General features: G+C 44.8%; 2 protein-coding genes across 2 annotated transcripts in view; one reads left to right on the top strand and one right to left on the bottom strand.

The window, feature by feature from the left end:
- Positions 1–27,331, bottom strand: part of LOC115791131 (NACHT, LRR and PYD domains-containing protein 3-like) — a 286,561-nt gene that overhangs the window by 118,923 nt on the left and 140,307 nt on the right. The window lies entirely within an intron of this gene.
- LOC115791121 (NACHT, LRR and PYD domains-containing protein 12-like) overlaps positions 1–27,331 on the top strand; it is an 87,588-nt gene that overhangs the window by 1,347 nt on the left and 58,910 nt on the right. The window contains exons 4-10 of the mRNA XM_030745243.1: positions 434–547; positions 784–909; positions 5,978–6,056; positions 6,217–6,427; positions 6,595–8,389; positions 14,924–15,097; positions 18,149–18,322. Coding sequence (XP_030601103.1) covers positions 434–547; positions 784–909; positions 5,978–6,056; positions 6,217–6,427; positions 6,595–8,389; positions 14,924–15,097; positions 18,149–18,322 — 2,673 coding nt within the window. The remainder of the gene's footprint in view (positions 1–433; positions 548–783; positions 910–5,977; positions 6,057–6,216; positions 6,428–6,594; positions 8,390–14,923; positions 15,098–18,148; positions 18,323–27,331) is intronic.

Genomic DNA, 27,331 nt, shown 5'->3' on the forward strand with positions numbered 1-27,331 from the left:
GCTCTTCTTCTTCTTCTTCCACACGCTCTGATGTGATTGGAGGACGGTCAGCCAATCACAGCTGCAGCAGGTCACATGTTCCACGCAGACACAGATCATGTGGGAGCATCATATGATCCTAAAGTGTGTGAGTGTCCATCAAAGAGCTTGAGGATAGTTTGACAGTGAGGTTGGAGTTTGCACTGAGCTGACTGCATCACACTCAGAGGGTTTCTAATATCCTGAGAAGATTTCCTGCTCTGTGTGTTTGTTATTGTGAGCTCTGAAATGTCAGAGTCAGCAGGTGGAATCAGGTTTCTCTGATCCCTGATGTGGATCATGGTGACCTGGTTTCTAGTTTCCAGCTCAGAGATCAGCTCAGTGGACAAAGAGACTGTAACTCAGTTCCTGCTGTTAATGTGAACTCACTGAGTGTTTGTGGTTTCCCTCTCAGACTGACTCAGGAGGAAGAGGAGGACAGAGCAGAGCCTGCAGGATCCAGCTGTCCGTCCATGAGGAGTGACCGGTCCAAAGGTCAACCTCCAAACTTCAGTGATGGACCAACAGAGTAAGAGAACTGTGATGAGCTCCTTCACATGTTTCTGATAAATATGAGCTGAAACATCCTCAGATTGTTCCACAAGTCCTGAAGTTTGATTGAAAGAAACCAAAGAAGGAAACAATCTTAGACTCAGTCATTAGTGTTTGAGCAGAGCGATGCTCATATCTGTGGGAGCCTGTTTTTATTGAAAGATCAGAGCTGCTCTGTCTCTCATTCTCATGTTTTTCTGTGCCATCTTTCAGCAATCAATTCTCAGTTATAGCAGCTCCTCAGAGAACCTCAGAGCGAAGAAGAGAGAAACAAAGTGACAGAGAAAGATGCAGAAACAGGAAGAGAAGAAGAAGAGGACAGGAAAGGGAAGAGCAAAAGTAAGAGTGTGAGACAAAGAAAGAGACAAACCTCTGCTATGAAAACACCTCTTCAACAATCCCTACTTAGCCAGAATTTATTCCCTGCTAATCTATGTCACAAAAACACAGGTGGGTCTGCAGAGCTCCACTTTTGGAGCCTACCTGTCATAAGACCCCAGTAACCTTAAAGCATACAGTGTTCATTAATCCAGTATGTATGTGAGATACTAATATACACTGCTCAAAAAAATAAAGGGAACACTCAAATAACACATCCTAGACCTGAATGAATGAAATATTCCCATTGAATACTTTGTTCTGTACAAAGTTGAATGTGCTGACAACAAAATCACACAAAAATCATCAATGGAAATCAAATTTATTAACCAATGGAGGCCTGGATTCACACACAAAATTAAAGTGGAAAAACACACTACAGGCTGATTCAACTTTGATGTAATGTCCTTAAAACAAGTCAAAATGAGGCTCAGTATTGTGTGTGGCCTCCACGTGCCTGTATGACCTCCCTACAACACCTGGGCATTCTCCTGATGAGGTGGCGGATGGTCTCCTGAGGGATCTCCTCCCAGACCTGGACTAAAGCATCCGCCAACTCCTGGACAGTCTGTGGTGCAACGTGACGTTGGTGGATGGAGCGAGACATGATGTCCCAGATGTGCTCAGCATTTTTACAGGTTATAAAGAGGACATGATTTTTACTTTTGCATGGTAAAAATTCTCATGATTGGATTTCCATTCATCCAACAATCCATCCATTTTCTTTTGCTTATCCGGGGCAGGGTCCTGGGAACTGAAGCCTTTGCAGAGAAGCCAAGGCCTTGCTCTCCCCAACCACCTCCACCACCTCATCTGGGGGTACTCCAAGGCATTCCCAGGGCAGCCGAGAGATATATTCTCTCCAGCGTGTCCTGGGTCCTTCTGGTAGGACATGCCCAGAACACCTCACTCATGAGGCACCCTAGTCTGATATCAGAACCATCTCAATTGGCTCCTTTTGAAGTGGACGAGCAGCAGCTCTACTTTGAGCCCCTCGTGAATGACTGCACTCCTCACCCTATCTCTAAGGGAGAGAAAGCCACCCTTTGAAAGAAGCTCATTTCTACTGCTTGTGTTTGCAACTCGTCCTGAGCTTGAGTGGGTACTTCACCCCTTTCTGGGTGAGGACCATGGTCTGAGACTCAGGCCTTTTTCCACCGCCGGGGTTCCGGAGCCGGTGCCAGGATTTGAACCATTCGGCACTTTTTCCACCCCAAAAGCACTCTGTTAAAAAAGGGTTCAACTCCGGCCCCGCAAGCTAGCTGGACTCAACCCAAGAACGCATGACAAAAGTGACTCTGACGTCTCAGCGTAAAGTTTTCTACGGCTGTTTCACTGCATGGTGTGTCTTACATGAGAAAAGCGAAGTGATTTTCACAGCTGTGAATTAGGTTGGGCTCTAAGGCTGAACTTGCTGCTTTGTATCAGTTCATATCACAGATAAAAGGACACAAAGTGCGTACTTGTCGTCTTGCTCTAATCTCTGTCTGTGTTTCCCTCTGTGCTGCACACAGATGCTGCAGTAGTTTGGTTTGGACCCTAAAACGTATTTGCAGCACAGAAAGGGGAGCGTGTTCTCCCACGTTTGTGCCATTCTGCTTCCGTGTCCAGACGAGGACCCGCCCACACTCATACGTAAAGGAGCAGTTCACAGAAACCTGGTGGGAACGCGGGCCAGTTCTTAAGCATTTCGCCAGTTCATTGGAGCCGGCACCAGCACTGGCACGAGCACCTGCACCTCGGCGGTGGAAAAGTAGCATCAGCATCACACTTGGCTGCGAACCATTCCACTGCAAGCTGGAGTCCACCTCCTGATGAAGCCAACAAGACCACATCATCTGCAAAGAGCAGAGATGATATTGTGAGGCAACCAAGGCTGAAGCCTTGTGCCACTTGGCTATGCCTAGAAATTCTGTCCATAAAAATTAATAATACGGCAATATGGATCAAGCTCTCACTGCGGTTGTGCAGGGACTGAATGCCCAGCAACAACAGGCCTCATGCTCCTACAACACCTCCCACAAGATACTCTGAGGAACTCGGTCAAATGCCTCGTCCAAGTCCAAAAAAACACCTGTAGAAAGAATGGACAAACTCCGACGCACAAATATTCTTAAAAGGACGAAGAGCTGATCTAGCTTTCAGTGACCAGGACAAAAATTGCATTATTCCTTTTGAATCTGAGGTTTGACTAAAAGACAGAACCTGGCATAGACCTTACCAGGGAGGCTGAGGAATGCGATCCCCTGAAAGTGGGGGGACACCCTCAAAGCAGTAATTTATTTGAGGTCTCCCCTCTTAAAGATGGGAATCATGGCCCCGATCTACAAATCCAGTGGCACCGTCCCATATCTCTATGCAATTTTGCAGAGGTCTGTCAAGATAGCCCTACAAGATCCAGAGCCTTTAAGAACTCGAGGCAAATCTTGTCTACCCGAGCCGTGTTCTGCTTAGCCTGCCAATTCCATCAAGCACCCTACCCAGCGACTCCAAGAGGGATAGGTACCCTGAAATGTCATTTGACGCATAAGCGCGAATGCCACATAAGATGAGACAATGTCGTTCACATCAGGGGTCTCAAACTCGTGGTCCACGGGCCCCGCCCCCTACTTCCAGTCTGCAATTTTATGTCAAAGATAACATACAATTTGGCCCTTTAAGTTACTTTTTTGACATTTTGCTTTCCCCTCCAATTAAGAGGAGTTACCGAAACACTAACAGCAGAAGGCACAATTCATGTCTAAAATAAAGTTTGTTGCCATTTTAGTGCTTTTTTGGAGCTTACGCTTTGCTGTGTACGTGGTTTCTGTAAAGAGAAGGAACTGACCCCTGAATCAGATGAAGTTTTTTGGCAAATTCCTCTTTATACTGGCAGAGGATTTTCCCACTGATGTAGGTACATTTCCCAGAAACATAAAATTTAACCAGGCACTTCGAAGAGGCTCTGATGCCAGGGGGTGATGTAAGGAATTGTGTGGGTTACGACACCCAGCAACCGAACATTTTGAAATACCTACGTGCAACTTCGGCATAACTGGACTACAAAATCACTGGGTAAAAACAAAATGGAGGATTAACGAGATTGGTTAGCCAGACGTCCATGTCCTTGTTTAGCTGTTCCACAGCAAATACTGTGATGTAACAGAAAACAATGAATAGAGAAACCTGAACAGAGTGAAAAATATGACCCAAAAAGAATATAAAGATATCTACGCAGCACTGGGACAGAATGCATTTAAATTTTCTGCACTGCTACACATTCAAAGTACATAACAAAAAGTATTTAAGGGCTAAAAATTGGATTTTGCATGATCTGTCTCCTTTAACATATCATTTTTGGTCCATACCACCCAGTCCTACTCAGGCACTAGCTCAGGCTCCTTCCTCACCAGAGATGACATTTCCTGTCCCAATAGCCTGTCTCGATAACTAGAGATTACTCTGCCAGGGCCTCTGCCCTTGGCCACTACCTCTGCTCTTGGCCACTGCACCTGACCCCAACGATGCCTCCTGTGCGTGGTGGGCCTGTAGGATGGCAGGCCCATGTCATAGTTTTGGGCTGCACCCAGCCTGGCACCCCAGGCTACTGCCAAGCCCTGAGACTCTCTCTCTCAAGCTCCCTCCCCAGGCTTGGCTCCAGGGTGGGGCCACAGTAGCTCTATCCTGGGCATAGTGAACAGTTCCTTCAGTGATCCTTTCATTGGGGTTTCATGAATCGTTCTTTCATCCTGGTCAAGGGGCCTGTCAATTTGCCATGGGAAACCCTAGCACCATGATGAGGTGGTGATTCCTGAAAGAATTAGATTTCGACTTCTGATAATTCAATTTCGATTCAATTTTATTTATATAACACCAAATCACAACAGTCACCTCAAGGCACTTTGTATTGTGGGTAAAGACCCTACAATAATACAGAGAAAACCCAACAGTCAAAATGACCTGCTATGAGGAAGCATTTGGTGACAGTGGGAAGGAAAAACTCCCTTTAACAGGAAGAAACCTCCAGGAGAACCAGGCTCAGGGAGGGGGGGTCATCTGCTGAGACCGGTTGGGCTGAGGCGAGAGAGACAGGACAAAAGAAGAGGAAGAGAGCCAGAGATTAAAAATAATGATTAAATGCAGAGTGGTGTATAAACAAAGTAAATAAGGTGACTGAAAAGAAACAGTGCATTATGTCTCCTGAATCCAAGCTGGGAGCTGGTTCCACAGAAGAGGCGCCTGAAAACTGAAGGCTCTGCCTCCCATTCTACTCTTAAGTATCCTAGGAACCACAAGTAAGCCAGCAGTCTGAGAGAGAAGTGCTCTGTTGGGGTGATATGGTACTATGAGGTCTTTGAGATAAGATGGTGCCTGATTATTCAAGACCTTGTATGTGAGGAGAAGGATTTTAAATTCTATTGTAGATTTAACAGGGAGCCAATGAAGAGAAGCCAATATGGGAGAAATCTGCTCTCTCTTTCTAGTCCCTGTCAGTACTCTAGCTGCAGCATTTTGGATCAGCTGAAGGCTTTTCAGGGAGCTTTTACGACAGCCTGATAATAATGAATTACAATAGTCCAGCCTAGAAGTAATAAATGCATGAATTAGCTTTTCAGCATCACTCTGAGAAAGGATGTTTCTAATTTTAGAAATATTGCGCAAATGCAAAAAAGCGGTCCTACATATTTGTTTAATATGTGCATTGAAGGACATATTCTGGTCAAAATGACTCCTATATTTCTCACAGTGTTACTGGAGGCCAAAGTAATGCCATCCAGAGTAAATATCTGGTTAATCCTGATTGGAGTTCAGCTTCATGTCAAATGTAGAGCTTCAGGTTATGGCTATCAGGTTTCTTATGTATCTAAGACAGAACTTAATACTTTAACGACTTTTGAGCCTTAAGTTACTCAACATTGATGCTTAACAGAGCACTCAAAATCAAAGCAACACACCAAGCTGAGTTGTTGATTCTCAGAAGGATCAGCTGGATGAAAGAACATTCACAGCTACTTTGTGCTTGAACTAATTCTTAATGGTTCCTCCACAGAGTGGACCAGCAGAGCTCAAAGGTTCCCAGTGGTCAGTCTGCCCAGCAGCATCAAACACATCTGGACTCCATATTTATGGTCTGTACATGTACAACAACTACTGTTACATCTATTCTGTTCGGTCATCTCCATGCTGGTCTTTGGAGACCAGTGGATTGTCAGTGTGTAAAACATGGATCTGATGTTTGGCTCCATGATTTCAGTCTGATTGGGTCATTCATAAAGTATTCTGTTCCAGCTGCTGGAGGACAACATCATCACTTTTGTAAAGAACGAGCTGAAGAAGATCCAGAAGGTTCTGAGTCCAGATTACCCAGAATGCTTAGAGAGTCAGCAAGAAGGTGAGAATGAAGAGGACAGGAGGACCAGCAAAGACGCATTTGGGAAGATCACACTGGACTTCCTAAGAAGAATGAAGCAGGAGGAGCTGGCTGAGCGTCTGCAGAGCAGTAAGAAGATTTCTCTAAAGATTGAAGCTGCTGGATGACTGAAAAATTTACTGATGTCTAAAAAGATGAACCAATATGTATTCAAAAATCCATTTTTCAAGTAAATAAAATTGCCATGTGCACTTATTACATCTATCTCTTATACTTTTGATATTTGCTTCTTTTAGGAACTTTCAGTGGTGTTTGTCAGCATAAACTTAAATCTAAAATTAAGAAGAAGTTCCAGTGTGTGTTTGAGGGCATCGCTAAAGCAGGAAACCCAATCCTTCTGAATCATATCTACACAGAGCTCTACATCACAGAGGGAGGGGCTGCAGAGGTCAATGAGGAACATGAGGTCAGACAGATTGAAACAGCATCCAGGAAACCAGACAGACTAGAAACAACAATCAGACAAGAAGACCTCTTTAAAGGCTCACCTGGAAGAGATGAACCAATCAGAACAGTGCTGACAAAGGGAGTGGCTGGCATTGGGAAAACAGTCCTAACACAGAAGTTCACTCTGGACTGGGCTGAAGACAAAGCCAACCAGGACATCCAGTTCATGTTTCCATTGACTTTCAGAGAGCTGAATGTGCTGAAAGAGGAAAAGTTCAGCTTGGTGGAACTTGTTCATCACTTCTTCACTGAAACCAAAGAAGCAGGAATCTGCAGCTTTGAACACTTCCAGGTTGTGTTCATCTTTGATGGTCTGGATGAGTGTCGACTTCCTCTGGACTTCCACAAAACTACAATCCTGACTGACCCTAGAAAGTCCACCTCAGTGGATGTGCTGCTGACAAACCTCATCAGGGGGGACCTGCTTCCCTCTGCTCGCCTCTGGATAACCACACTACCTGCAGCAGCCAATCAGATCCCTCCTGGGTGTGTTGACATGGTGACAGAGATCAGGGGATTTACTAACCCACAAAAGGAAGAGTACTTCAGGAAGAGATTCAGGGATAAGGAGCAGGCCAGCAGGATCATCTCCCATATCAAGACATCACAAAGCCTCCACATCATGTGCCACATCCCAGTCTTCTGCTGGATCACTGCTACAGTTCTGGAGGATCTGCTGAAGACCAGAGAGGGAGGAGAGCTCCCCAAGACCCTGACTGACATGTACATCCACTTCCTGGTGGTTCAGGCCAAAGTGAAGAAGGTCAAGTATGATGGAGGAGCTGAGACAGATCCACACTGGAGTCCAGAGAGCAGGAAGATGATTGAGTCTCTGGGAAAACTGGCTTTGGATCAGCTGCAGAAAGGAAACCTGATCTTCTATGAATCAGACCTGACAGAGTGTGGCATCGATATCAGAGCAGCCTCGGTGTACTCAGGAGTGTTCACACAGATCTTTAAAGAGGAGAGAGGGCTGTACCAGGACAAGGTGTTCTGCTTCATCCATCTGAGTGTTCAGGAGTTTCTGGCTGCTCTTCATGTCCATCTGACCTTCATCAACTCTGGAGTCAATCTGCTGGAAGAACAACAAACAACCTCCCAGAAGTCTGAAACAGGAGAATCTGCAGAGAAATCCTTCTACCAGAGTGCTGTGAACAAGGCCTTACAGAGTCCAAATGGACACCTGGACTTGTTCCTCCGCTTCCTCCTGGGTCTTTCACTGCAGACCAATCAGAGTCTCCTACGAGGCCTGCTTACACAGACAGGAAGTAGCTCACAGACCAATCAGGAAACCGTCCAGTACATCAAGAAGAAGCTCAGTGAGAATCTATCTGCAGAGAAGAGCATCAATCTGTTCCACTGTCTGAATGAACTGAATTATTGTTCTCAAGTGGAGGGGATACAATGGTACATAAAATTGGAAAGACTCTCCACAAATAGATTGTCTCCTGCTCAGTGGTCAGCTCTGGTCTTCATTTTACTGTCATCAGAAGATCTGGATGTGTTTGACCTGAAGAAATACTCTGCTTCAGAGGAGACCTTTCTTGGGCTGCTGCCAGTGGTCAAAGCCTCCAACAAAGCTGTGTGAGTAAATATGTGCTCATCCCTTTAGCTCTAAAATATTTTTTACAGGCAGAATTACATAATCAGTTTTTCCCCGCTCAGGTCCATACCCTAACACAAAGGTCATCAACCACATTTACCAAATGGCTGGAATTATTCATAACAGACAGTGTGAGCCTGATGCTCTCATAAAGTAAAATGAAATTTTAAAGACAGTTTTTTTATTTAAAATTATATAAAATTTATAGTAAATCCTAAATTGCACTGCAATTGCATGCAGTTTTGTTCATTATAGATCACAGAATCAATAAAACGTTACACGAGAGCAATGAGTTTATATATGCAGAAGGTGTATTTGTTGTTGTTGTTATTATTATTTTTTTTTTTAATGAATATAGAAATAAGCAGTTCAGTTGCAAAACCTTCTAAATCTTCCTGGACACTTTCTTTTAAAAGTGTCATGGTCTGGGGTCCTTTAGAGCTTGGGTGTTTTGTTTTGGTGTTACTTTGTCTATTCTGGGGTTTTCTTTTGCTGTGGGGTTTGGCTATGTTTCGATTTTCTAGTTCCTTGTGTTTCCATGTGTGTGTTTCTGATTGTCATAGAGTACCTGTGTCAGTACTATTCAGGGGCCAGATAGAAAGCTCTTGCAGGCCGGATGTGGTTCGCAGGTCACCATTTGACATCCCCTTCCCTAATATATGCCAAATGATTTCATTAAATCTTATACTCAAATCTTACTGGGACTGGACTTATTCAAAACCTTGTGACTCTGTTTCGAAAACAACACTGTGCTCTCAAATGCATTCATCTCTCCAAAAGGCACCTTACCTGCAGCTCCAGTCACAGGTTACAAAGACCAAAGCTGGACCAGTGTGCGGGGACAAACTAGGTCTTTCTAAAGGGTTCATTCACCGAATAAAAGTCAGAGGGGGCGTCCACCCTATGCAAGAAAAGCTGCGAAGACTCCCCTCTCTGTCAAACAAGCTGTCTCTGCTGAACTGGAAAGGCTGTTGGACATATGTTCAGCCCAAGTGCATTTTCCAAGCTCATGTCTCTGGTTCTAAAAGGGTCCAGAACTATCTAGATGTGATAGTTTATGGCTGGGACCAGGAGAAATATGGTAGATACAGTGTCAGCCCAGGGTATCCTACTGAATGAGTACCATCTTAGAGCAATCACAGAAGCTCCAGCACCTAATGATGCCACCACTCTGGAGCCTATGTGTGACTGCCTATGTAACTATGTATTCAAGTGTTAGATGTTAGATGTTAGATTCAACTCATTGTCATTGTGCGCACAAAGCACACAACGAAATGATGGTTCCAGATCACTCATCCAGAGACGAGCATCTGCGGTCATGCAGCCAGAGACCGGTGCTACCGGACTCTGGCTGCAGGTGCACAGTCAAACTTCAACACAGTTAAGGAGCGCATGCTGAACAACACAGAACTGACGGCCTTTGACCCGGGCCTCTCAACTATCGTGTCAGATGCTTCAGTTTATGGTCTTGGGGCCATACTGACACAAATGCACCCTGACAAAACAGAGCGTACAGTTGCATTTTACTCTCGTTCACTCACTCCGGCTGAACGAGAATATTCCATTGCGGAAAAGGAAGTGTTAGCTTGTGTGTGGGCAGCTGAAAAGTGGAGGACTTTCCGGCACAAGATTTACCCTGCGCATAGATCATCAGGCCCTGACCACATTGTTGGCTCCAAAAGGACTTGGACTTGCAGGAATGCGAATTGCACGGCGGTCAGCCTGACTCCTGTGTTTTACATATGATGTGGTGCATTGCCCTGGTGCACAAAATCAGGCTGCTGACTGCCTCTCCAGGCTGCCTCTTCCATCTAAGGAAAATGCAGAGCCATGGAAAGAGCCAGAATTGGTGGCTCTGCTAAGTGCAGAACTGAAAGCTCTCAGTGAAGGACTGTGGCATGTGAAGTATGTCCAGAATGTACTGCCCTGAGAGTACAAATGAGAAAAAAAAAATGATTGCCCATGACAGCAAAATCCTTATCTGCAATACTTCAGAGCCTTACTTTGCTGTCAGAAATGAACTTTCAGTTCAAGATGTGACAGTGTGCAGGGGCCCTCAGCAACAGTTGGTTCCTGTGGCCCTAAGAAAGCAGCTTGTAATCCTAGCACATGAAGCCACCAAGGCATCTTCTGGACTAAGCAGAGGATGTGGGATTTATACTGTGGCCGAGCATGGACGTGTGTGCAGGACAGCATCAGTGCATGTGTAACTTGCTAGATGAGTGACAAAAGAGCTAAAGCACAAGTTGCACCACTGGACAAGTTCACATCAGGCGAGTTTGCAGATTTGATGCAGTGAGATACATCACACATAGGAAAGTGTATATTACCCTCAACAAACAGCGCTGTGGAACGTGGAATCGTGTGCTTAAAGAAACACTTCTCACAGCAGAGCAGGAGAGGAAGCCATGGAAACCGTTCATACAGGAATTCCTGCTCAGATATCATGCCGCCCCAAACAGCACTACGGGGGTGTCACCTTATGAACTCCTGATCTACAGAAGGATGTGCACAAAAGTGAACATTGGCCCAGCCAGTAAAGTCATGCCTCTGTCATAAGAGCAACTGCGTGATTGTGTTGCCTCCAGACAGAAAGCATCAAAAACTTACACAAATGCGAAGCGAGGTACAAAAGTACCTAGAATTAGGACGGGAAGTCTGGTTCATGTGACGATGCCCTTTCATGTTACAAAAGGACTGTCAAAATTCCATGCACCTACCAGGGTGATGGAAAAAGTGAATGCAAGCTCATATGTGCTCGAGGATGGCCACACTTGGAATGCTTCTCACCTCTCTCTGGTCCCAGAAGGAGCAACGGACATCATTACAGGTCCTGCTGCTCCAGATCCTGAGCCAGGGCCTTCACAAAACACGAATGACAAAACACCAAGACCCCCTCAGGTCAGGTCAGCAAACATTAATTATAACTTAATGGCCTTCTGGGAGGAGGTGAATAACATTGAGTAATCTTAAAAAATGAACAAAAAAAAAAGAAAAAATGCTTTAATGCAAAGTGATGGGAATGCACTGAAAGTGTTCATACCCAAAGTTCTTTGGATGTTTGCAAATATGTACTGAAAATGTTTGATAAAGTTAACACTGTTTAGTCAAGTTTGGTGTAAAAGTCAGATATGGGTACTTGTCCAAGATAAAGTTTATACAATATTTAATTACTGAGTGAAGGAGTTATTTGCACTACTTGATAAAGGGAAGCAACTGTTTAAATTTGTATTATGTTACTGCCAGGATATTGTTTGAATTTAGGAGATTTACCTTTCTGTCCCAATGAGTAAGCTCTTAAACAAGGTGGGAAATGTGTTTTGTATTCAGTTACTATAATTCAACACTAGGCGTCATCGTAACCCAAAACTAGGTGTGTTTTAACGGTTCTTCTTGACTAATAAGAGAAATGGAGTAAAGGTTGAATAGAGTTTATATCAGGTTTTGCTGTCCTTTCTACTTGCCTGATTAATATGTGCACCCTACAATAGAATTAAAAAAAATAAAAAACCTTACTTCAAAAAGGAAAATTCCACAGGTTCCACAGAAGATAAGCTAAAGGCTCTGCCTCCCATTCTACTCTTAATTCTTTAGTGTCCAAAAGTGGAACAAAATAGCTGTACCTATTTTTCCTCCAGACAGTGAAATACTTAAGTTAGAATTTCTTTAGTGAGAGTGCTCACACCTAAACGTATTGTGAGGGTGTGCTGGGAACGCCTGGCAGAAGCCCCAGTCCAGGAGATCTTCAACTCCCACCTCCGGCAGAACTTCGACAGCATTCCGAGGGAGGCTGAGGACATTGAGTCCGAATGGACCATGTTCCGCACCTCCATTGTTGAGGCTGCTGCTCAGAGCTGTGGCTGCAAGGTGGTTGGTGCCTGTCGTGGTGGTAACCCCCGAACCAGATGGTGGTCACCGGAGGTGAAGGGAGCCATCAAGCTGAAGAAAGAGTCCTATCGGGCTTGGTTAGCCTGTGGGACTCCGGAGGCAGCTGACAGGTATCGACAGGCCAAGCGGAATGCAGCTCGGGTAGTGGCCAAAGCAAAAACTCGGGTGTGGGAGGAGTTCGGTGAGGCTATGGAAAAAGACTTTCGGACAGCATCGAAGCGATTCTGGCAAACCGTCAGGCGACTCAGGAGGGGAAAGCAGTGCTTCACTCACACTGTTATTAGTGCGGGGGGGGTGCTGCTGACTTCAACTGAGGCTATAGTCGGACGGTGGAAGGAATACTTCGAGGACCTTCTGAATCCCACTGACACGCCTTCTGTAGGGGAAGCAGAGTCTGGGGATGAGGGGGATGACTTGACCATCACTGGGGGTGAGGTCACTGAGGTAGTTAAACAACTCCTTGGTGGCAGAGCCCCTGGGGTGGACGAGATTCGCCCTGAGTTCCTGAAGGCTCTGGATGTTGTAGGGCTGTCTTGGTTGACACGCCTCTGCAACATCGCGTGGAGATCTGGGGCAGTGCCATTGGATTGGCAGACCGGGGTGGTGGTCCCCATCTTTAAGAAGGGAGACCGGAGGGTGTGCTCCAACTTTCGGGGGATCACACTACTCAGCCTCCCCAGTAAGGTCTATGCCAGGGTGCTGGAAAGGAGGGTGCGTCCGTTAGTCGAACCTCGGATTCAGGAGGAACAATGCGGTTTTCGTCCTGGTCGTGGAACGCTGGACCAGCTCTTTATCCTCTCAAGGATATTCGAGTGTGCGTGGGAGTTTGCCCAACCAGTCTACATGTGCTTTGTGGACTTGGAGAAGGCATTCGACCGTGTCCCTCGGGGTGTCCTTTGGGAGGTTCTGCGGGAGTATGGGGTGTCTGGCCCATTGTTGCGGGCCATTCAGTCCTTGTACAACCACAGTGAGAGCTTGGTCCGTATAGCCGGTAATAAGTCGGATTCGTTTCCTGTGGGTGTTGGACTCCGTCAGGGCTGCCCTTTGTCACCGATTCTGTTCATAATTTTTGTGGACAGAATTTCTAGGCATAGCCAGGTGACGGAAGGCTTCTTCCTTGGTGGCCTCAGAGTCTCATCTCTGCTTTTTGCAGATGATGCGGTTCTGTTGGCTTCATCAGGGGAAGGCCTCCAGCTCGCAGTGGAATGGTTCGCAGCCGAGTGTGAGGCGGCTGGCATGAGAATCAGCACCTCTAAGTCTGAGGCCATGGTCCTCAGCCGGAAAAGGGTGGAGTGCTCTCTCCGGCTCAGGAACGAGTTCTTGCCTCAAGTGGAGGAGTTTAAGTATCTCGGGGTCTTGTTCACGAGTGACGGGAGAAGGGAGCGGGAGATCGACAGGCGGATCGGGGCTGCTTCTGCAGTGATGCGGATGCTGCACCGGTCCGTCGTGGTGAAGAGGGAGCTTAGCGTAAAAGCGAAGCTCTCGATTTACCGGTCGATCTACGTTCCTACCCTCACCTATGGTCACGAGCTTTGGGTAGTGACCGAAAGAATAAGATCGCGAATACAAGCGGCAGAAATGAGTTTCCTTCGAAGGGTGGCTGGCCTCTGCCTTAGAGATAAGGTGAGGAGTGCGGCCATCCAGGAGGGGCTCAGAGTAGAGCCGCTGCTCCTCCACATCGAAAGGAGCCAGTTGAGGTGGCTCGGGCATCTGATTAGCATGCCTCCTGGCCGCCTCCTGGGTGAGGTGTTCCGGGCATGTCCCACCAGGAAGAGGCCCCGTGGTAGACCCAGGACACGCTGGAGAGATTATGTATCTCGGCTGGCCTGGGAACGCCTTGGGGTCCCTCCGGATGAGCTGGAGGAGGTGGCTGGGGAGAGGGAAGCCTGGGCTTTTCTGCTTAGGCTTCTGCCCCCGCGACCCGCCCCGGATAAGCGGAAGAAAATGGATGGATGGATGGATGGAGAGTGCTCTTGGCCCAGATAGGCAGTATTAACTTTTCTGATATCCAGAGAAACCAGAGCTCCCAGAAAAGGAAGTAATAAAGCATCAAGAGTACATCCAGATAGATGAGCTCCCATTGTAACCACTTTCCCATCATTAACCAGTGTAACTCATACCCCATCTGAATTCATCAAAATCTTAGCACGAGGTGTGATTTTGCTCTTTGTATGTTACACACTGGGACACATCTTGCCAGACATGAAGTTTTTCAGCAGCATCTGTTAGAAACTCTAGCAGAGCAGTAGAAAACAAGTCTTTCTGAATGGCTACCATAACCAGAGATCCAATGGTATAACATTTTACTCACTGCAGTACCTTTGGTACTTTCTGACAACTGCAGTTTCAGCATTTTAGCTAATTTTGATAAACTGAGGGGGTGACCAAGGTCCGATGAGATGTAGCAGGATTATTTTGAACTATCAAATTCCAAAATAAAAATATTGACCTACAAAAAGAGGAATATGTCATCTTTTAAATTGCTGGATTGTGTTTTATCTAAGCTCCTCCATTTTATAATTACTGTTACGCATTATTGTATATGTGTGCTATTGGGTACTAAACCAGGAAAACTGTCTTTAAAATGATCTCATCTGATCAAAAACATCTTTTTTTTTCCTTTTCAGACTGAGTGGTTGTAACCTCTCACTGACAAGCTGTGAAGCTCTGTCCTCAGTTCTCAGCTCCCAGTCCTCTAGTCTGAGAGAGCTGGACCTGAGTAACAACAACCTGCAGGATTCAGGAGTGAAGCTTCTGTCTGCTGGACTGAAGAGTCCACATTGTAAACTGGAAATTCTCAGGTCAATCAAATTACATTCCTATTTCCAGTAGCAAAAATAACCAATAAGAATTATAGCAAACTTAGAAAAAAATCCACATGTATTTGTACTTTTGATATTTCAGTCAATTCACAAGAAAACTACCACGTTTTTTACTTGTATAATATAAGACTATAAGGATTCCAGATAGTCATGAAACAAGATAAGTATTGCTAAACCTAGTAGCTTCTCAAGCCATCATGAATTCAATTCAATTCAATTTTATTTATATAGCGCCAAATCACAACAAACTGTCGCCTCAAGGCGCTTTGTATTGTGGGTAAAGACCCTACAATAATACAGAGAAAACCCAACAGTCAAAACGACCCCCTATGAGCAAGCACTTGGCGACAGTGGAAAGGAAAAACTCCCTTTTAACAGGAAGAAACCTCCAGCAGAACCAGGCTCAGGGAGGGGCAGTCATCTGCCGTGACCAGTTGGGCTGAGGGGAGAGAAAGACATGCTGTGGAAGAGAGCCAGAGATTAATATCAATTAATGATTAAATGCAGAGTGGAGTATAAACACAGTAAAAAGAGGAGAATGAAGAAGAAACACTCAGTGCATTATGTGAACCCCCCCCAGCAGCCTAGACCTATAGCAGCATAACTAAGGGGTGGTTCAGGGTCACCTGATCCAGCCCTAACTATAAGCTTGATCATAAAGGAAAGTTTTAAGCCTAATCTTAAAAATAGAGAGGGTGTCTGTCTCCTGAATCCAAGCTGGAAGCTGGTTCCACAGAAGAGGCGCCTGAAAGCTGAAGGCTCTGCCTCCCATTCTACTCTTAAGTATCCTAGGAACCACAAGTAAGCCAGCAGTCTGAGAGCGAAGTGCTCTGTTGGGGTGATATGGTACTATGAGGTCTTTGAGATAAGATGGAGCCTGATTATTCAAGACCTTGTATGTGAGGAGAAGAATTTTAAATTCTATTCTAGATTTAACAGGGAGCCAATGAAGAGAAGCCAATATGGGAGAAATCTGCTCTCTCTTTCTAGTCCCTGTCAGGACTCTAGCTGCAGCATTTTGGATCAGCTGAAGGCTTTTCAGGGAGCTTTTAGGACAGCCTGATAATAATGAATTACAATAATCCAGCCTAGAAGTAATAAATGCATGAATGAGCTTTTCAGCATCACTCTGAGAAAGGATGTTTCTAATTTTAGAAATATTGCACAAATGCAGAAAAGCGGTCCTACATATTTGTTTAATATGTGCATTGAAGGACATATCCTGGTCAAAAATGACTCCAAGATTTCTCACAGTGTTACTGGAGGCCAAAGTAATGCCATCCAGAGTAAGTATCTGGTTAGACACCATGTTTCTAAGATTTGTGGGGCCGAGAACAAGAATTTCAGTTTTATCTGAATTTAGAAGCAGGAAATTAGAGGACATCCAGGCCTTAATGTCTTTAAGACATTCCTGCAGTTTAACTAATTGATGTGCGTCATCTGGCTTCATTGATAGGTAAAGCTGAGTATCATCTGCATAACAATGAAAATCGATGCAGTGCTTTCTAATAATACTGCCTAAGGGAAGCATGTATAATGTAAATAAAATTGGTCCTAGCACAGAACCCTGTGGAACTCCATAATTAACCTTAGTGTGTGAAGAAGACTCCCCATTTACATGAACAAATTGGAGTCTATGAGATAAATATGATTCAAACCACTGCAGTGCAGTACCTTTAATACCTATAGCAAGCTCTAATCTCTGTAATAAAATGTTATGGTCAACAGTATCAAAAGCTGCACTGAGGTCCAACAGGACCAGAACAGAGATGAGTCCACTGTCAGAGGCTCTAAGAAGATCATTTGTAACCTTCACTAAAGCTGTTTCTGTACTGTGATGAATTCTGAAACCTGACTGAAACTCTTCAAATAAACCGTTCCTCTGCAGATGATCAGTTAGCTGTTTTACAACTACTCTTTCAAGAATCTTTGAGAGAAAAGGAAGGTTGGAGATTGGCCTATAATTAGCTAAGACAGCTGGGTCAAGTGATGGCTTTTTAAGTAGAGGTTTAATTACAGCCACCTTGAAGGTCTGTGGTACATAGCCAACTAATAAAGACTGATTGATCATTTTTAAGATTGAAGCATCAATTATTGGAAAGACTTCTTTGAACAGTCTAGTAGGAATGGGATCTAACAAACATGTTGCTGGTTTGGAGGAAGTAACTATTGAAGTTAACTCTGAAAGATCAACTGGAGCAAAAGAGTCTAAACAAATACCAGCAGTGCTGAAAGCAGCCGAACATGAAGAATAATCTTTGAGATGGTTATGAATAATTTTTTCTCTAATGTCTAAAATTTTATTTGTAAAGAAATCCATGAAGTCACTACTAGTTAAAGTGAAAGGAATACTCGGCTCTACAGAGCTCTGACTCTTTGTCAGCCTGGCTACAGTGCTGAAAAGAAACCTGGGGTTGTTCTTATTTTCTTCAATTAATGATGAATAGTAAGATGTCCTAGCTTTACGGGGGGCTTTTTTATAGAGCAACAAACTCTTTTTCCAGGCTAAATGAGCATCTTCTAATTTAGTGAGATGCCATTCCCTCTCCAGCTTTCGGGTTATCTGCTTTAAGCTGTGCGTTTGTGAATTATACCACGGAGTCAGGCACTTCTGATTTGAAGCTTTCCTTTTCAGAGGAGCCACAGTATCCAAAGTTATACGCAGTGAGGATGTAAAACTATTGACGAGATAATCGACCTCACTGGGAGCAGAGTTTAGGTAGCTGCTCTGCACTTTGTTGGCACTGAAGAGCATAACAATGAAGGAATTAGATCCTTAAACTTAGTTACAGCACTTTCAGAAAGACTTCTACTGTAATAAAACTTATTCCCCACTGCTGTGTAATCCATTAAAGTAAATGTAAATGTTACTAAGAAATGATCAGACAGGAGGGGGCTTTCAGGGAATACTGTTAAGTCTTCAGTTTCTATGCCATATGTTAGGACAAGATCCAGAGTATGATTAAAGTGGTGGGTGGGTGGGTGGGTGAATATACTTTAACAGTGTTGTTTGTATTCATTATTTTTCAGATTGAGGGTCTGTAACCTCTCAGTGAGAAGCTGTGAAACTCTGTCCTCAGTTCTCAACTCCCAGTCCTCTAGTCTGAGAGAGCTGGACCTGAGTAACAACAACCTGCAGGATTCAAGCATGAAGCTTCTGTCTGCTGCAGTGGAGAGTCCACACTGTACACTGGAAGTTCTAAGGTCAGGTTTCAGTTATTTCCACTGATGACCAGAGGTGGAAAAAAGTACAGACATTAAGAACAGTTGTGGTGGCTCAATGTGGGGAAAAAATTCCCAGCTCCCTTTCCCTTTCTGCTGCGAACTCCATTAGATTTTCTTACTGGTTACTGATTACTGAATACTGTTGCTGTTACTGCTGTCACTTTTTCTTGGATTAGGGATCACACATTTGCGTCTTATGAAGGAACGGTGGTAGGGGTACTGATCCACAGCCTGTATAGGCCCGCTCTGAAACCCTTACCTGTTTCTGGAAGCTTCTGACCAGGTCCATTGCTAGGCTCTAAAATATTGGGGCAGAGCCCAGCCCTAAAATCTTTGGGATTTTCACTAATTAACTGAATCATTCTTAAAGTTCTTTCCTACTTTTGAGATAAAAATTAATGTGAAATGTCAAAGACTGTGTATGAGCTAAAGCTTGAAGTCACACAATGATCCTGAAATAATCACTGAGTGCAGTTTGAGTTGTTCAGCGTTGTTCCTGTTTTTCTTGTAAGCAGCAGGAAGAAAAGCTTCAGGGAAACTGTAACATGTTGATGAAGCATCATCTGTGAGAGCCATGCTGCAGCGTTTCCGGTCACCTCTTTGGATGGTCACCTCTTCTTCACCGTTCCTGCTGCATTCTTTATCTTCTATACTCCCTCCTCTTCATCTAATCTATTCTCTCCTCTTTGTTATCTCTGCACTCTCCTCTTCATTGTCTCTGCCTCACCTTTTTGTCACCTCTTTGTCTCCTCTGCTCTCTCCTCTTTGTCTCCTTTTCCTCTTCTCTGTTCTCTGCATCTCCTCTACTCCCTATTCTTGAGCTCCTCTGCTCTTCCTTCCTCTTTGGCTCCTCTTTCCTATTCTCTGTGTCTTCTCTGCTCTCTCTTCCCCTTTGGTTACTCTGCTGCTGTTTTTGAGACTAGTCAAACTGACATTGATGTTCTCACGCAGACACCAGAAATATATGAACAGGTGTTTTCTGCAAAGGGTAACTGGTTAAATTCTGGAGGTCTCATGTTAGGCAGGTGGTCTAAGAAGGAGGAACTGGCTTTACCTGGGCTGGCATGGAACAGCAAGGGCCTTAAGTGTTCTAGGGAAGTGCTGGTTTCCAGGAGAGGAATTGGGAGGGTCTAGCTGAAAAGATCAGTCCCTGATTGTCTCCGTGGGCTAGGGTGCAGTCCGAGTTGTCCTAAATGGGGAGGACCATAGTTGCCAATACCAAGGTTGCCTCTGTACTCTGGCACTGTGCACTGTAGTGGAACCTCCAGGAGCACTGATCAGGGAAGTGCAGAAAATAATAATTCATTTATTCTGGGACTCCTGCGTGAATTGCCACCTTATCATTGTGGAGGGGTTTGTGTGTCCCAGTGATCCCTGGTAGGGTATCCCTTGACAAAATTTTCCCCAGTGAGGGATCAGACACAGAGTGGTTCAGAAAACCTCCATGGAAAGCCCAACAAGGGAACTGATTACCCTGCCCAGTACAGGGTTACCGGGGCCCCACCCTGGAATGAGGCCTGGGGAGGGAACTCAAGGGAGAGCATCTGGTGGCCGGGCATTAGCCCGTGGTGCCCGGCCAGGTGCAGCCCAAAGAGATGACATGGGCCCACCTTCCTGTAGGCCCACCACCCTCAGGAGGCATCATAGCGGTTGGATGCAGTGTGGTGGTGGCCGTGGGGGCTGGCAAACCGAGACTGACTATTGGGACATGGAATGTCACCTCTCTGGTGGCGAAGGAGCTTGAGCTTGTGAGTGAGGTTGAGAGATACCAGCTAGATATATTTGGGCTCACTTCAACGCATCTCATCTCATCAAGAGGGGCTGGTCTCTATTCCAGTCTGAGTTGCCCTCAGTCAGAGGCGGCAAGCTGGGGTGGCTATTCTTGTATTCCCCCGGCTTGCTGCCTTTATGTTGGAGTTGGAGGATGAGTGGGTTGTTTCCCTGCGCCTTTGGGCAGGGGAATGGGTCCTGACTATTATTTGTACTTATGTGCTGAATGACAGTTCAGAGTACCCACCCTATTTGGAGTCACTGGGTGGGGTGCTCGAGGGTGCTCCATCCGGTTACCTCATTGTCTTGCTGGGAGACTTCAACGCTCAAATGGGCAATGACAGTAAGACCCTTAGGGGCCATAATGAACACCGTATTTGAACATAAGGCTGTCCATAAGTGCACCTGGCACCAAGACACCCTAGGTTTCAGGTCAATGATCAATTTTGTAATTGTATCACCAGATCTGCGGCCGTATGTTCTCGACACTCGGATAGGGGAGCTGAGCTGTCAGCACCTGGTGGTGAGTTGGGTCAGGTGGCAGGGGAAGATGCTGGAAGATGGTGGAAACCCCCGAACCAAATGGTGGACACCGGAGGTGAAGGGCACCATCAAGCTGAAGAAGGAGTCCCATCGGGCTCGGTTAGCCTGTGGGACTCTAGAGGCTTTTTGGACTTGGAGAAGACATTTGACAGGGTATCCTGTGGGAGGTCTTGCACAAGCATGGGGTGTCTGGCCCATTGCTGCGGGCCATTCAGTCCCTGTACAACTGCCCTGAGAGCATGGTCCATTTAGCTGGCATTAAGTTGGACTAATTTCCTGTGGGTGTAGGATTGGCTGGTGTCTCTCTTATATGCATGAGAATAAGGTGAGGAGTGCAGCCATTTGGGAGGGGCTCAGAGTAGAGCTGCTGCTGCTCCTCCACATCGAGAGGAGCCAGTTGAGGTGGCTCGGGCATCTGACTTGGATGCCTCCTGGGCACCTCTTGGGTGAGGTGTTCTCACCAGTAGGAGGCCCTTGAGTAGACCCAGGACACACTGGAGAGATTATATCTCTCGGCTGCCCTGGGAACAACTTGGGGTCCCTTGGGATGAGCTCGTGGAGGTGGCTTGGGAGAGGAAAGCCTGGGCTTCGGTGCTTCGGTGCTTAGGCTGCTGCCCCTGCGACCTGGCCTCGAAAAGCAGCAAAGGTTGCAAATTCCTCTAAAAGAGTTATTTTGAATTGATGTTAAATTATTGAAATGTTCCACTGTGAAAACAATGTTTAACTGGAAGATCCTGTGAAGCACTGATGAAAGTTCTAAGATCAGTTAAGCTCTTGTGTTAAATCCTCTTGACTTTTGTTTGCTTAATGACTGTATAAAGAGAGAAACATAGGCCGAGGAAAACAATCTGATGGTGCTAGAGACTAGGGTTTAATATTTTTCCCGAAAATGACATGAATCAAATCCCGGGAAAAGACGAGCCATTTCCCAGGAATCCCGGGAAAAAGTTTTTTTATTTATTTTTTTTTTTTTATTTTAATTAGGCCTTCTGTAGCCTGTGTCGGGCTTAACCTATTCTGATATTGTAGAGGTAGCTTTCCAGCTATGTTCTGTTATGCCCAGTAGGGGGAAACATTGGCTTGATTAATGAAATAAAAGCTACATCTCGGCATTCGAGTGCTCGAGCTATGCGGTGTTGTTTCGCTCCTCAACACTCCCTTAACAAATATAATTCGAATATTCCTGCATTGTACATGGAATTATACCAAGGTATTTTACAATTGCTGGTGCAAAACAATACGGTTCATCTCCACACAGCACTGATAAAGGCTCAGCCACTTGCGCTGTTGTGGCGACATCTGTTGCACTATATCTCCACAATGCACACCGTTCCACCAGTGGAACGCTGTAATAGTCATTGAAAAGTTAACTACCGTACTACAGTATAATATGACATAACACAGGGCCTTGAGTAATGCACTACGTCTTGGTCATTGCCATTCTGGCAACAGCAAATTTACAACGCCATGTCTGAGGGTTAAAGTAGATTCGTTGTGAATCGTCTTGTGAAAAACTGGCCAATCCTTATAGCCTAAAAAATATACATTTTACTCAACTCCATTTTAAAAACGAAATATGTTAAAGTATCTATTTCATGATGCTTTTTTCACACATTAGGCCCGTATCCTAATTCATGATTGTTAGTAAGCGTCTGCAAACGAGGAAAAGAAACACTCGAGGTTAAACAGATATTTCTTTATTGTTCAGGGCAGCCATATTTTTTTCTCGGTTTCCCGTCTTTTCCCGTTTCCCGGGAAACGGGAAGTGGTTCTGATCGCATTTCCCGGGAATCCCGGGTCCTGGGATTAAACCCTACTGTAGACTAATCCACGGGATCTTATCTCCTTGATTGATGAATCATTTTCCTATACTTTTCATATTCAAACATCAGACATCTTCAAGTGTGTGTGTGCCTCTGAAGCACAGCTGTGACTCTGTCACTTCTTTTCCTCTACTTAATGATGGAGAAGAAGGTTGATGAGCCCAGTGCTGCATTTGAATGCTTTCTTTCTCATCACACAACATCCAGACTGAAAGCTTCAAGAATGAACTCCAAAGTGTTCAAACAGGCTCCCACTGGCCATCACTGCCTCTGCCTGTAGCCGGGTCAGACCTGCAGCTGCAGGGTTTTGATGCTGATCTGAGAACAGTTCAATGATCCGGTCATCCCTCATGGTGCTTGCAGCTTCACTTTCATTGGCCCTAAAGGGAAATTAGCTGTGCGGCCGAGCCAGAACAAAAACATGTAGAAAACAGAGACGCAGACACTCAGAGGAAGACAGGAAATAACCTCTGACCCCCCTCCTCCTTTCAGGGCGGAGCCTGCTGGAGTCCAATGGTTGAGACCAGGTCTGAGGAAGTGTAAGTGTGTTTTTAATGTGATTGATGAAAACAAAGCAGCACACATTCAACCATCTTGAGCTAGGAAATCGTACTATTCATCATTAATTGAAGAAAATAAGAACAACCAGGTTTGTTTTCAGCACTGTAGCCAGGCTGACAAAGAGTCAGAGCTCTGTAGAGCCGAGTATTCCTTTCACTTTAACTAGTAGTGACTTCATGGATTTCTTTACAAATAAAATTTTAGACATTAGAGAAAAAAATTATTCATAACCATCTCAAAGATTGACCTTCATGTTTGGCTGCTTTCAGCACTGCTGGTATTTGTTTAGACTCTTTCGCTCCAATTGCCATCACTGACCCAAAAGCCATCACTGACCCAGCTGTCTTAGCTAATTATAGGCCAATCTCCAACCTTCCTTTTCTCTCAAAGATTCTTGAAAGAGTAGTTGTAAAACAGCTAACTGATCATCTGCAGAGAAACGGTTTATTTGAAGAATTTCAGTCAGGTTTCAGAATTCATCACAGTACAGAAACAGCATTAGTGAAGGTTACCAATGATCTTCTTAGAGCCTCTGACAGTGGACTCATCTCTGTGCTTGTCCTGTTACCTCAGTGCAGTTTTGATACTGTTGACCATATATTTTATTAGAGAGATTAGAGCATACTATAGGTATTAAAGGTACTGCACTGCAGTGGTTTGAATCATATTTATCTCATAGACTCCAATTTGTTCATGTAAATGGGGAGTCTTCTTCACACACTAAGGTTAATTATGGAGTTCCACAGGGTTCTGTGCTAGGACCAATTTTATTTACATTATACATGCTTCCCTTAGGCAGTATTATTAGAAAGCACTGCATCGATTTTCATTGTTATGCAGATGATACTCAGCTTTACCTATCAATGAAGCCAGATGACACACATCAATTAATTAAACTGCAGGAATGTCTTAAAGACATTAAGGCCTGGATGACCTCTAATTTCCTGCTTCTAAATTCAGATAAAACTGAAATTCTTGTTCTCGGCCCCACAAATCTTAGAAACATGGTGTCTAACCAGATACTTACTCTGGATGGCATTACTTTGGCCTCCAGTAACACTGTGAGAAATCTTGGTGTCATTTCTGACCAGGATATGTCCTTCAATGCACATATTAAACAAATATGTAGGACCGCTTTTCTGCATTTGTGCAATATTTCTAAAATTAGAAACATCCTTTCTCAGAGTGATGCTGAAAAGCTCATTCATGCATTTATTACTTCTAGGCTGGATTATTGTAATTCATTATTATCAGGCTGTCCTAAAAGCTCCCTGAAAAGCCTTCAGCTGATCCAAAATGCTGCAGCTAGAGTACTGACAGGGACTAGAAAGAGAGAGCAGATTTCTCCCATATTGGCTTCTCTTCATTGGCTCCCTGTTAAATCTAGAATAGAATTTAAAATTCTTCTCCTCACATACAAGGTCTTGAATAATCAGGCACCATCTTATCTCAAAGACCTCATAGTACCATATCACCCCAACAGAGCACTTCTCTCTCAGACTGCTGGCTTACTTGTGGTTCCTAGGATACTTAAGAGTAGAATGGGAGGCAGAGCCTTCAGCTTTCAGGCGCCTCTTCTGTGGAACCAGCTTCCAGCTTGGATTCAGGAGACAGACACCCTCTCTATTTTTAAGATTAGGCTTAAAACTTTCCTTTATGATCAAGCTTATAGTTAGGGCTGGATCAGGTGGCCCTGAACCACCCCTTAGTTATGCTGCTATAGGTCTAGGCTGCTGGGGGGGTTCCCATAATGTACTGAGTGTTTCTTCTTCATTCTCCTCTTTTTACTGTGTTTATACTCCACTCTGCATTTAATCATTAATTGATATTAATCTCTGGCTCTCTTCCACAGCATGTCTTTCTCTCCCCTCAGCCCAACCGGTCACAGCAGATGACCCCCCCTCCCTGAGCCTGGTTCTGCTGGAGGTTTCTTCCTGTTAAAAGGGAGTTTTTCCTTCCCACTGTCGCCAAGTGCTGCTCATAGGGGGTCGTTCTGACTGTTGGGTTTTCTCTGTATTATTGTAGGGTCTTTACCCACAATACAAAGCGCCTTGAGGCGACAGTTTGTTGTGATTTGGTGCTATATAAATAAAATTGAATTGAATCTTCAAACTGTCACATCACTCATTCACATCTCTGATGTCAGGAGTCATCATCAAAGTGTCAATCAATGAACAGATGATGGATCAATAACTGCAGCTGGATTGTGTTTGTTCTCTCCATCAGATTCCTGTCAACTCACAATCAACACAAACACAGTACAGACAAACCTACAACTGTCTGACAACAACAGGAAGGTGACACGTGTGGAGGAGGTTCAGTCATATCCTGATCATCCAGACAGGTTTGATGTTTGTCCTCAGCTGCTGTGTAGAAATGGTCTAACTGGTCGCTGTTACTGGGAGGTCGAGTGGAGAGGAAATGTTTATATATCAGTGAGTTACAGCAGGAAAGGAGACAGAGACTGTTTGTTTGGATGGAATGATCAGTCCTGGAGTCTGGACTGTTCTGATGGTGGTCCTCGGTCTGTTTGGCACAATAACAGACACACACCCATCTCCTCCTCCTCCTCCTCCTCCTCCTCCTCCTCCTCCTCCTCCTCCTCCTCCTCCTCCTCCTCCTCCTCTGTCTCTAACAGAGTAGCAGTGTATGTGGACTGTCCTGCTGGCACTCTGTCCTTCTACAGAGTCTCCTCTGACACTCTGATCCACCTCCACACCTTCAACACCACATTCACTGAACCTCTTTATCCTGGGTTTTTGCTTTATTCATCTGCTTCCTCAGTGTGTGTGCTGAGCTGAGTGTAAAGAGCTGAGCTGAGTGTAAAGAGCGTCCTCCTGTTAGAGAAACACTCTGACTGTTGAACAGATAGTTCAGTCTGTACATGTCTGTCTCTTTCAGTCACAAACACGTTTTCATATTGATCAGATGTTGATGTGCAGCTCCAATGTCACTAACATCTCCTTGAAGTCTTCATTGAGGGTGATTTGTGGTTTTTCAAATAAAAAAATCTTGTAAAATGCAGAATCATCTTTGTGTGGGTTTGTGGGTAGCATGGCTGCTGTCAGTGCCACGCCCGGGCTCACTGGGCAGGGCCTGGTGGGGGCCTCCTCTTTTCCACCAAATCAAAGGTGCAAATGTTCCCAATGAGAAAGCAAAGAAATGCCAAACTCACTGAAACCAAAGGAGCAAAAACCAAAACAATGGAGCAAAAATGGCAAAAAGAAACAAACAGAAAGGATGTTGATGCAAATGAAGGCGAGTCCACATGAATCTGCTGATAGAAACATGAAGCTGTGCTTGTGTGTCTGTGTGCTGACAGCTGTAACACACTCACACCTCTGACAGCAACATAAAGAGCAGAGCCTCCATTTGAAGCTGCATTCACACTAAATCATCATCATTTCTTCTTCAGGAACTTGAAGCTGTTTCTCACATTAGACAAAGTGACAGTGTTTCTATCAGAGCTGCATTTGAATTCTCATTATAGCAGCATGTCATCTTTGTGAGGCACATTTCCACTAAACTCACTAAAGATGCTAAATGTTCCATCAGGAGTCAGCAGCTGAATGAAGACGTGATGCTGATCCAGCTTTAAACAAACCAGAGCGCTGAAAAAATCTGAAGCTTTAGACACTTTGTTACCAGCAGTTGTTACACACACACATCATTTGTTCCCATTTCTTTGGTCGATCCATGAAAAAAGCCAAAGGTAACACAGTTTGACACACATCAAATAGTATTTGTGCAGCAACAAGGTGATCATCACAGAGATATGAGCTGCAGACTTGGACCATCTCAGCATGGTGTGCAGTGTGTCATTTGGAAATGGAGGAAAGTGGACAAGTGGAGGAGCAAAGAAGAAGAAGAGCTTTGAATGGCTGATGTTGATTCCAGATGTGTCTCTGCTAACTGTGAGCAGCACACAGTTTATCCACTGCTGCAGGAGCTCGTTTTACTGGGACAAACTGGATGCTGCGACGTGTCGCTCATTTCAAAACACGTCATGTCAGCTGTGTTCATTAAAGCGACATCGTGCAGTTTGTGTTTGCACCTCCAGAGGGCGGCAAATCAGCACAGACAGAGAGCTCCATTCAAACTTTGCTGCCATCAGTAATAATTCTTCAAATATGATCATCAGTGTTTGAGCAGCTATGATATCAGGGACCATCTAGACCTGTGTGACAATACTGAACATGTTTGACCCTCCTTCAAAAACAGGAGACACAAATCTCTTTTCAGCCTCCTTCCAGATGTTTGTGGGAAGATTTGGGAGTTTCCGAGGTGCCCC

The sequence above is a fragment of the Archocentrus centrarchus genome, chromosome 2 (assembly GCF_007364275.1).
Source record: "Archocentrus centrarchus isolate MPI-CPG fArcCen1 chromosome 2, fArcCen1, whole genome shotgun sequence".
Classification (NCBI taxonomy): Eukaryota; Metazoa; Chordata; class Actinopteri; order Cichliformes; family Cichlidae; genus Archocentrus; species Archocentrus centrarchus.